The 12,043-nt window shown below is 34.0% G+C and overlaps 2 protein-coding genes across 2 annotated transcripts; one reads left to right on the forward strand and one right to left on the reverse strand.

Annotated features, from left to right (window-relative positions):
- Window positions 1–238: 238 nt before the first annotated feature.
- LOC124829121 (Cyclophilin-like peptidyl-prolyl cis-trans isomerase family protein) lies at window positions 239–2,827 on the reverse strand. Its single transcript, XM_047302587.2, has 6 exons — window positions 2,671–2,827; window positions 2,448–2,543; window positions 2,223–2,284; window positions 1,806–1,939; window positions 834–918; window positions 239–539 (listed from the first exon to the last, which is right to left on the reverse strand). Exons 1-6 carry the CDS (start codon window positions 2,740–2,742, stop codon window positions 494–496), a joined length of 495 nt encoding a protein of 164 aa, XP_047158543.1. The 5' UTR covers window positions 2,743–2,827; the 3' UTR covers window positions 239–493.
- On the forward strand, window positions 2,789–8,641 carry LOC124829120 (fission ELM1-like protein (DUF1022)). Its single transcript, XM_047302586.2, has 11 exons — window positions 2,789–3,044; window positions 3,128–3,257; window positions 3,329–3,395; window positions 3,487–3,583; window positions 4,543–4,692; window positions 4,821–4,947; window positions 5,470–5,582; window positions 5,817–5,880; window positions 5,973–6,066; window positions 6,199–6,307; window positions 8,158–8,641. Exons 1-11 carry the CDS (start codon window positions 2,919–2,921, stop codon window positions 8,257–8,259), a joined length of 1,179 nt encoding a protein of 392 aa, XP_047158542.1. The 5' UTR covers window positions 2,789–2,918; the 3' UTR covers window positions 8,260–8,641.
- The last annotated feature ends 3,402 nt before the right edge of the window (window positions 8,642–12,043 follow it).

The following is a 12,043-nucleotide window of genomic DNA, read 5'->3' on the forward strand; positions in this document are numbered from 1 at the left end:
GCCTGACAGTGTTAGTATTCTTTTTACATTTTCATCAAATAACAAAATATGTTTATTACTCGGTTGATAGTAAGATAGTTTACTCTGAAAATACATAAAAAATAATCTTATAATTTAATTTTCTTATAGTGACAAATTAAAGTTGAAGAATTTTGTATGGACGAAGAGTTTTTAATTTTCCCGAAATCGCAGGTAGCTCAATTCTATATCAGCCAGAAAAACGCAGATACAAACATGCTTGTACTCAATGCCAGAACAGAACCACTTTTCTACGATGCGTCCATGAATAAAAACTACAGCAGGAGTGCGAGTTATCTATCTAAAATTCAAATTTCTTTCCCAGCCATAAACAGTTCCAATACTGCTTCTCAAAAACTAGTCTTGAAAAAAATGTCTTCAGCATATGGATGATTAGAGCAAAAAATTAAAATTGACAGTTCTGAAGACTCCTCATAGCACTCTCAAATGCCATTTTGTTTAGTTTGGTTCATCATTAATCCTTCACTGAGGTACGCAGTATCTTCACGTCATGGATGGGCCTGAAGAAACAGAAAATGTTCATGGAAAGTTCATAAAGTAAGATCATAGAAAGTCCTCATTTTTACTTCAACATGTTGTTCAAAGCATTTCTTCATAAAATTATGTTCTTCATGGAAGCCCCCTTACTATAAATATACTCTAGTTATCAAAATACACACTATAGTAGCTTCTTCCTCTTCATTCATAGACCTCGCAGTAATAAAACTTGTTTAGAAATTTGTCTATGGGCAAAATTATTGGCTATATGCACAGTATATATTTTAAATGGTTATCTTGAAAGATATTTGACTTACCTATCGTTGTTATCTGTTTGGACGCTGCCAAGTCGTTTGATAATTTCCATTCCCCTACACACTCTTCCGAATATTGTGTGTTTTCCTGGCGGGAACAGAAACAGGAATTGAGTATCATTAGACATTCCATACATTTCATGCAATGAATTAGAATGATCAATCATAAACTAAACAATGTGATTGCAACTGTTCATCATTCTGACGCCACCAAGCCTGTCTTTGCCTAATTATTTACTTGAGTCAACTCTAGCAATTAATAAAAATATTAATCAGTACGACTGCAGGAGTGTTTACCTTAAATGCAGAAATTATATTAGAGAAATCACATACGTACGAAAAATAAGAGAAAAAAAATACAGCTGAATGAAGAGATGAGCTAACTATAATGCCTAAAACAGTGTCTTCTCCAAAAACAAAAAGGAACACAAACGAGACACTTTATCGTATTCTCTGTATCAGAGTTCTTTAAACCGTTGTTAATAGTCTATATTGATGGGGATCAAGAGGTTTTATATAACTGTGCTAATTGCTAATTGCTAATACTTCATCACTATCAGTATCATCAAATCCAAATCCAAACCCTCCAGAGACCTCAGGCTTCATTTTATGATAATAAAGCAGTCATACTGAAAGAATATTTCACTTTATATGTACAGTTTAGAAATTTCTTATTCATATCTCAAGTGAGAAAGAGATGATATTTCATGATTCTTAGTTTCCAAGTGTTTAACAGTTTATGCAAATATGAATGGAGCTGCATCCCTGAGTTATCATTTAACAAGCTACTTATGGAAGTACATGTTTAACTTTCAATTTACTAGGACTGAAAAAAAAAAATCCTTCGAAGCTGAAAATTCTCCACATTCCAGTGGGTTACACAGAACAAAGATTCACAATCACAAGTAATTATAAATTTTAACAATAGACGCTTATTACCTCTAAATTCTAAACAGTAAGAAACAGAATAATTACCATCGAGAGACGGGCAAGGTGCCAGAGTAATAAAGAACTGACTACCATTGGTATTTGGGCCAGCATTTGCCATGGATAAGATACCAGCTCCAGTGTGTTTCAACTCTCGTTTTATCTCATCTTCAAACTTTGCACTGTTGTTAACATGATACCATGAGTATAATAAAATCATGAGCGAGAGAAACGCCATAAACCATCACTATCATCATCATTTATCAACAACAACAATGATAAAGTTAATCTGTTCATTGATCCCTAAAACTGTCTCCATTTTAAATTCTATGTCGTATGCACAAAAATTAAGCATCCGTCACATACATCAGCAGTATAAAGCTTCCCCAAAAAAATTGCCTAAACAGGACTAAATAAATAGTTTAACCTAATAACAATCAAGACTCAAAAGCTTAAGCAAGGTACCCGTATATGGATTCTCCTCCTCTTCCAGTTCCAGTAGGATCCCCACCTTGTACTATGAAGTCCTAATCAACAAACCACACAAATCCATGTAAGAATACATCACCCAAACAGAGGGTTGGCACCCATATGCATAAAATCGAACCACACCACAAACCAATGTAAGAATATTTTATCCAAACAGATGCTTGACACCCACAAAGGCAAGAAAGAACCGAACATAATCACCTTAATGATCCTGTGGAATTTAACGTTGTCGTAGTAACCTCTGCGAGACAGTTCAATGAAGTTCCTGCAAGTTCTGGGCGCATGCTTGTAGTACAGCTAAACCCAAATTTACAATATTGATAACACCGTTTAATTTTATTTAAAAAGAAAAAAGAAAAATTTGGACCGTAGACTAAGAACATAGACAGAGGGAGAAAATTGGAAAAAGAAAAAGTGAAAGTACCTCCACTGTGAAGGACCCCATGGAAGTTTCAAGAGTAACCTCCGGAGCACCACCTTCTGCGCTTGCCCACATTTTCTTCACACACCAAGCACTCCCCTTTCACTCTCCCGCATATAAAATGAACAAAATTTAAACCCGTTTATACTGGGTCGGGTCGGGTCGGGTCGGGCGCGTATTCTACTTAAAGAACTTGAACGTGGGAAATAGAAAATCCCTTTTTCCCTCTCATTTGAATTTATGCAAAAACAATGCCGGAGATTTTGGACGGTGCAATTCGGCGAGCTGTTGTGATCGGTAACGGGTTCGCTGGCGCTGAGAATCAGTGCATTGGTTTGGTTCGTGCTCTTGGTTTCTCCAACCGCCACACCATATACGTGAGCGTTTTTTTTTTCTTTATTCTTTTTTTTTCGTTTGTCTTGAATATAGATATTGAATTGGGTTGGATTTTTCGTTGCAGCGTGTCACGAGGCCTCGAGGAGGAATCAATCGGTGGCTTCAATGGCTTCCGGTTTCGATTCACAAAAAGTTAGAGTCCGTTGTTAGAATGACCTGTGACAAATCGAGCTTGCGAACGCCTCACACTATCGGTAATTAACGCTGTTTGTCATTCATGTTGTTGAGAAGAGTAATGAAATGCAATGATGATAGTTGTGTTTAGGCTTATCCAACGTGTTGGAAGCTGATGCTCTCCACCTTGCCACCATGGCTCGCAAAACGTTTCACAAGTACGTTGTCTTGTGATTGTTCTCGTGTCGTTAAATTGAATCCCATCGGAAACAATGAATTTAATGAAATGCCCAATCAATTTATCTGTAGAGACGGACCCTTGTTGGTGGTTGCATCTGGACGAGGCACCATTTCTGTTGCCAGCTCCATTAAACGGTTAGCTCCAGAAAATGTTTTTCTAGTTCAGGTTAAACTTTTCACTTATTATTTATTGTGCCTTGACGTGTATATAAGTATAACTTGGTGTGAGTGTGATGATTGACTGTTATCGAAGCTCTTTTTTTTGTGTTAGTATGATAATGAACGGTTATAACTTTTAGCAGACATAACCAATTTCTATGAGGGTTTGAATGATCTATCTAGTCATCCTCACTTAGTGGGACAAGACATTTATCAGATTTTGTTGCTCTCTGTGGTTAACTGGCAATTGACCCTTTCTCTTTGAAAACGGTAATAGCAAAATAAATTGGATGTTGCTTGCATTTTAGAAATTTGATCAGAAACATTATTCCTAAGTGCACTTTGCAGTCACAAGTTTGCAAAGACTTACCCGTTGGCTGTAGCTTATTTTACTTCCTTTGAGGTTTAACTAAATTGCCTATTGCGCCATTTCTCTTTATTGCTAGTTGTAGTCAAGGTTATCAAAATTGAGAATTTACATAAATTCGTGAGAGTCACTCGTAAATTCGTAAGATCGTAAACTCGTAAGAGTTTACTTCAAAGGAAAAAAAATTATATAAATAATATTTTAATTCAAATAAGTCTACAAAATTATATAACTTTAAATAAATAAAATTTATAGTTATATTGTTCATAAAAATAAATATTGTAAAACATAAATACATGAATTATTATTAATTTTGATGCATTTCATTAAATATATAACTTTCAAGCTCGTAGAATTGCTCCAAACTCGCGATTTTACACAATCCTACCAATTTCACAGTCGATTCTATCGAGTTTACGTAGAAAACGAGTTTACTTCCGAGTTAACTCGGAAGCCATGTCTGGAACGTAGGAATTTACTTGAGAGTTTAATAACTATGGTTGTAGCGATGTGATTTTCTATTGCTAATATAGTAAGCCATATGTGTACGTATGTATGTGTGTTTGCTGTCTAACCCTCTTAGATGTTGTCCAACTCAGATACAACATCCAAGATTTCACCTGAATAGGTTTGATCTTGTGATCACTCCACGCCATGATTATTACCCGCTGACTCCGCACGCCCAGCAGCAAATACCTTGGTTTCTTCGAAGGTGGGTGACTCCATGGGAACCTCCAGGCCGCAATGTGGTAGGTACAGTGGTTTTGTGATGGATATTGATGTCTCTGCCTAGGAAAAACATTTGACACCTCATGTATAACTTGAAATACTATATTTTTTGTTTTTTCTTGAGTGAGACATTTTTACATTATTACAGGTCCTCACTGTGGGAGCACTTCATCAAGCTGATTCCGCTGCTCTTAGGGTTGCCGCTTCTGCCTGGCATAAGGAGTTAGGAATTCTGCCAAAGCCCTTGCTTGTGGTTAATGTTGGGGGACCTACTGGTATTTTACTTTGCATTAAGGAACTTATAAGTTATAATGTTTTTCTAGTTTTATTGTTTAAAATTTTATTGTGTTAGTTAAGATTGCTGTTATTATTGAAAGTCCTCTCTTCCATCCGATTTATGTATCATTGCAAATTGAAGACTCTTTCAAACAACACTAGTCTAATATTTAATAATAGAAACTGCGTTGAAAATGTTATTAATAGCTTGGAAGAAATTGCGTGCCCTATATTCAATGTTGGGCTCGTTTAAAATGTTCAAATGTGTTTATTTTATAGTTCAAAAGTTAATGAAGTAGATTGATTTTGATTTTTGTCTATATCAATGATCACTTGTTTGAAACTTTGAAGAAGTTGAGTTTAAAATTAAAACCTTCGAATATTTGTATGCCTTTCGCCTTATACTTTCTTCTTTCAATATTGTATTCCACATGTTAAGTGCATAGTTTCCTTTTTCAAATCTTTTGTCACACTGCACCACACCTTCATCGTAAGTCTCTCTTTGGGGTGGGGGGTGTCAGGCAATTGTCCCTATGGTGTAGATCTTGTAAAGAAGTTAGTGGTTATGCTTCAGAGTGTTATGTGGAGTTGCGGGAGTATCAGGATATCTTTCTCCAGAAGAACTCCTGACAAGGTACAAATGATTATGCAATTAGTAAGAATCTTTTTGCCTATTTCTCAAGTCGTGTGTGAATCAGTTTTGGCTTCAAACCATGAGCTCTCTCCTGGTTGTTCATTTGTTTGATTTGGTGTTGGCAATGGCATGTATAAATGATGTTGCCTGGGGGTATACCCACCTCAGTTTACGTATCCTCCATAACTTGTTGTCTCTTTTAATGAATTCATAATATCCCTTTTTTTAATGTAGATCAGCAAAATTTTGGTTAAAGAATTTTCCACAAATCCCAAGGTCCAAATATGGGACGGTGAAGGTACTTTAGTTTGCATATTCTTAAGAGAAGAAATTTGTATTTATCAGTCCGGTACTGGAGATTGCTTGATGTACTTTATTATTTGCGTTTAGGTCCAAATCCACATATGGGACATCTAGCCTGGGCTGATGCCTTTGTTATCACAGCTGATTCAGTTAGTATGTTGAGTGAGGCCTGCAGTACTGGGTATGTATGATCAAATAATCAATGACGGGGAATGTCCTTCTAACGTTAATAGATAACAAATAAAATAATTCTTGTTTAATTATTCCTTAAAATGAAATCCATAATTTCACAACCCTATATCTTTTACAACAGGAAGCCTGTGTATGTAGTTGGAGCAGAGCTGTGTACTTGGAAGTTTGCTGACTTCCAAAATTCTTTGCAAAAACATGGGGTAGCTCGACCATTCACTGGAAAGGAGAATGTGAGTTGCCATTTGTGCTAATGTTCTGTGTTGGGTTCTTTTGGGTGTGTCTAAATTTTGTGTTTTTCTTTCTCCTTAACTAAATTATACAAAAGTCCATCTTGCAATTATATTGCAAAGCTGTTGATGTAAAGGGTTTCTTATTGAATCGGAAATATAAAATAGTAAACCTGAAAAGAACTTTTCATATGGCCTTATGACTTACTGTTAGAGATTATACCTTGATTAGTGATTTGACTAAAATAGTATATATAAGTAGAGACAATTCTCATTTTGAGTTAGCTGTTGAGGCAGAATTAGGTCCAAATCTTTAAGATAGTTTACTGTCAAATTAAATAGTGTATATTATAAGTAAAGATAATCTGGTAGGGACACAAAATACCTTGAATTCGGGGAAAAGGATAGCTTTCAGAAGAAAAGATAAATTGGTCTGAAATTCTTCCTCACCCTTATTCATGAGTACTTGATGTTTGTATAGAGCTGACAATACACAATAATGGATGAGCCCTCATTATCAATAACCGAAAAGTAGAATGCAAGTGGGAATAATATTCTAACAAACAACTCGTGATAACAAACAGGGCGCAAAAGTAAATATTTAGCAATTCATTAAATGATTAATCCTGAAGCATAATGCTTTGTTGCATTTCTGTTGGGGTTGCCTATTCCAATTGGGACGGATTTTGGTGTTGAAAGAGGTTTATCAACAGATTCCTTCTCAATACCTACCCTAGTGAAATTTACTTTGTCCTCAAATTGGAAGGAAACACAAAGGTGATCCCATTTCTCTCACCTTGAATCATCCGGAGAAAGACCCTGCCATTGGACCAATACCAAAAGTTGAGGTGGATAGAAACGTGATCCGATTTGGACTGTAATACAGGAAGGGATCGAATAAGCTTATGATTATCATGGGAAGTAGGAGGTAATTCATTAGTGGAATAAAGGAGAAATGCCTTGTGAGGTCTCAACAATGAACAATGAAAAATTGGATGAATTTTTAAAGTTGCAGGGTGATCCAACCAATAACTACAGGTCCAATCTTCTCAAGAACCTTGTAGGAACTCTAAAAGTTTTTTACAGTGTTGGAGATCCTTGTGATAACAAGAATCAGTTAAGAAAATTTGGCAACAGGTAAGTAGTTGCAGATAAACCCAATCATCCAGGACATACTGACCATCACAACATTTCTTACCAGCCTGGATTTTCTTTTGAAGTTTAGCCTTGTCGAGTTTCTTCTGGAGCACAATTAACCAACTATACCTGAGAAAACAAATGATCCACAACCTCAATTTGAGAGGATCCAATCAAGTAGTGAGGGATGTAGGCGGTGGCTTGCCAAATGTGATATCGAAAGGGGGGAAACTAATTGCTGAATGGTGAATTGTGTTGTGTGACCATTCAACATACGAAACATACTTGACCCAACGCCATGACTGTGAATGAACAAACCCACAAAGGTATTATTCCAAAACCAAGTTAAGAACCCTAGTTTGACCGTTTGAAGAGTTCACACCAGAATTGTTAATAAAGATAGGATCACGACCTGAAACCAAATTATGTGATAAACTATGGTACTTGCTAACAATGTCAAGGAACAATTGATTAACCTTTTAAGTAGTAAAATGACTGGGCAAGGTACCAAATAAGCCCCTGAGCAAAACGACCAATAAAGACCAAAATAATGGAATACCTGAGAATGCTGGTAAGCAAATGATAAAATATTTTGCAACTGATGTAATCCAACCCCATGTTCTAAGACTTCCTAGAAATAATTTTGGGGTAGTTGTTGCAAATAGATGTTTTGTTGAATAGATATTGATTTGCACTTTCTTTTCCAAAAAATACAGATAACCGAAAGCTGGAGTTATCCTCCACTGAATGACACTGCAGAGGCTTCACGCCAAGTAATTGCTGCTCTTGCTCAGCGAGGATGGACCATACACCCATAACGGATTTTCCTCTCAATATTCCTTCCTTCTTGGAATTCATAAACGATACGTGATTGAGGAAGAAATACTGTGGCTTGTCTTAGTTTTCAGAGTGCTTGTTAACTGTGGTTGTTTCCTCGGAAACTTATAATAGTTCTAAAGAGGTTGTTCATATAGCTATATGTGGACATTAGGCGGTTTCACCAATTTTTGCTTTTGCTGATAAGAGAAATTGTTGTTAAGTTATTCCCAACTATTTTTTGGAACTATTGTGAGCTTTAGAATAATGTAAGCTGAATAGCACTTAGGCATGTCAGACATCTCAAATCTTTTTTTTGTTGTTGGCATCCCAGGAACTGTATGATAATGAAAAATGAATCATACTAAAAGATATTTTCACACTCCTTTTTACTCTCTTTTTTTGAAGTTGAGTCTCTCCTTGATAAGGAGATGTTCTTTGCTTATTCTTTCAAGCATGTGTTACTATATGGTGTGGTAGCGTTATCTATTTGTGTTGTGTAGCAAATGTAGGGTATAACTTACAACCAACTTTTGGAACATAACAGAAGCAAAGCGATTGATTATACATACAATTGCTTATTATAGATTCCAAAAAAGGGGAAACCAAATAAAATATGCTTCAAAGAAAAGGAAAGCTGGCGAAATAACTATTAATCCACAATTTCTTATAAATTTCTACTTAAAAAATAATTAGTTTCAAATCTACTGGAAACAATTATTTTCACTCTCAAACAGGAGCGTTATTCTGAATTTAAAATGAAGTTGATTTACATATTTTCACATAAAAAATTCATCATCCAATAATCATGTATTGGGTTTTTATCTTAAAATCTATCATTAAATAAAAAATTATCATGTAAGTCATATGTATAATGGTATTCTAATCTAAATCATTTAAATTTAATTGATACCATTGAATTGATTAAATACTTTTAAAATAAATTTAAGTAAGACAATATGTTAAAATTGTTCAAGTTTGGTCCAAATTTACCCAAACAATATAGATAATATTCAATTATAATTCAATTATTAAATTAATAAAAAGAATATTCTACATAAAATTATTTATAATGTACTCATTATTGTAATCTACAATCCAGTAATTTTATATCCTTGTAATTTAATCAGAATTGTCATCAAATTACTATTTTTATCATAATTAATTTAAAAACTATGTATAGATCATTCCTATTTCATTCATACTGTAAAAGTTCTACAAATACAAAGTATCTAAATTAGACTCTTATTTTAAATGTAGTCATATGCTTGTTGACTTTTTTTTATAATATATTAATTGAAGTGTACTTCGCAATGTGAGGAGTTTTTATTACCTCATTCAATAACAATTTGTGACGATAAAATTACTGCAATGTAGTAATTATTTGAAAAGTGGTATAATTTTTGTAGTTATTCACAATTTAGAAGTTATTATCATGAAAACGATCAAAATTAAACTCTTTATTCAAATAAGCTAAATAATTATGGTATTCTACCTCATTGAAAAATAAATCACCCCATCTTTGAAATGCACAATGAATTGTTATTATTTTATCATAATTTTTTTTCTGCACTCTTTATTATGTAATGACTAAGTTGAACCAAACTAAATGTGATTTAGTTGATTCTTTATGGGACAGCCTATTTTTTTCTTTTTAAATTTTCGGCTTAATCCAAACTAATTAGTATTAACAAATTTATATTTAAGTATCTCTTCGGTTCAAATCTTAAACTTTCCCTATTATTAATAACAATTCACTTATAGTTGTAGACAATAAAAAACAATATTTTAAGACATCAACTAACAAACCAAAACTTTTTTTTTTGTCAAAATACAGACAGATACATCTTTATAATACGTTTTATCCGTTTAGTTTTAAAAGTCAATTTTTATTAAAAAAAATACTTATTTATTACTTCAAAGTTCAATAAAACATTAATTATTTTATTTTCAAATTAATGCACCCTTACACATTTACTTTAATTGTAAATGGAAATTGTAACATTCCAAAATATAGCATAATGCTATATCATAGATTAATCATAATAATAAGATAGAACAGTTCATCAAGAGTTAGTGGAGTATTTAACCTTACAATTATTCAAAATAACCATAAAACTAAAAACTTTAATAACAATAAGTCTGATGCAAAAGTATAGACATAAACTGAACGGCTTACAAAAGGTCAACTAAAACTATTGACCGACCGGTCAAATCTAAAACTATACCCAACTGATGAACGAGCGGTCTTATCCTAAGCAACAGGATCCTCTCCTTCCAATGCTTGCTCCACCGAACACTCATCACCTTCTGCTCACATCCACAGGATGATCATTGCAAAAAAAAAAGATAATCGAACAGACATAATAAGACAAAACAAGAAAATAGGGTAAGCTATTGTAATTTAATTATAAACGCATATATGCATTTCATGCAAGTTCAATCTATATGAAACCGAACGGTACATCATACAACAATGAATACAATTCATCACATACAACCAAAACATCATCATTCATATATATATATATATATATATATATATATATATATATATATATATATATATATATATATATATATATATCTGAACACTATGACTTGATCATTCGGATTGTATGAATATGTAGCTACAGTCGTCCTTACACTTGTGTTAGTGTAACAGCTGACACCAATCAAGCTACTACCCAAGGTTAATCCCTTACTACCTATCTCGGCACTCTGAGGCGGTAGGACTTCCTGCCATTCTCACTCATGAGTTACTCCTCTCTACTTGAGAATGAGTAACTCACAAAATATCAGGATGAATGTCAGCTTAGCATAACCATATTCATATTTTACAATTCCACAACCATCCATGAGACATTCCTTCTTGGAATTCTCTTCCACAATATATGAAAGTATAAATCTTCAATTCTTAACATACACAATCATTCATCAATTAAATTTTCACATAATAAAGAGAAAACCTGTGAACTTTGGAGAAACCGAACGATTTATAATAGACAAAACAGAAGAAATGAACGAACGTTGTTATTGACTGCCCACTATAGAAAACTAACTACTAGGAACTTAGACCAAACTCGAAGACCTTACACCGAACACTCATAGCTTAAACCGAACTCTTAAAACTTAGACCGAATGTTATCCTAGACTGTGCACTTGGATTATACTGGATACTAGTTTAATATCAAAAATTGTGACTAGACCGAACGGTCATGATTAGATAATACTTCCACTAGACCGAACCCAGTTAATGACTAAGTATGGAACACGACCGAACGGTCAACAATAACAGTTCGGTTTTATACATGATTTTGTAACATTTTTACTGAGTGTTGAATGGCACTCCCTAAACCAAAACAATATATTTTTCTGAACTTCTAAAACTCTAAACTTGATTAACAATGTCTTTTAAATCTATCCCACTGAACCCATTTAACTCCACTCACATTTCACATCCTCTCTTATACAACCAGAAAAGACCGAACGGTCTTCATTAGGAAACTCCAACCCAGTTCACAGGTCTCGGCCAAACACAGAATTTTAATACAAATTTCAATCAAACATACCATTATTCATACATGCAAGCATTCAAATAGAAATTCCAAACACAAAAAAGCATAATTAAATTACTAGCTTCCCTTACCTTGAATATACTCGACACTTCCTAAGCTTCCACCGTTTGGACTAATCAGCAACCACTTCTAAAGCAACCTTCTAAAATTTCTGATCGGTGAACAGGGACCAACCAGAGAATCAAAGACAAACAGATTCAAAGAAAGA

This window comes from Vigna umbellata, chromosome 5, assembly GCF_029865625.1.
Source record: "Vigna umbellata cultivar VRB3 chromosome 5, Vumbellata_1.0, whole genome shotgun sequence".
NCBI classification, from domain to species: domain Eukaryota; kingdom Viridiplantae; phylum Streptophyta; class Magnoliopsida; order Fabales; family Fabaceae; genus Vigna; species Vigna umbellata.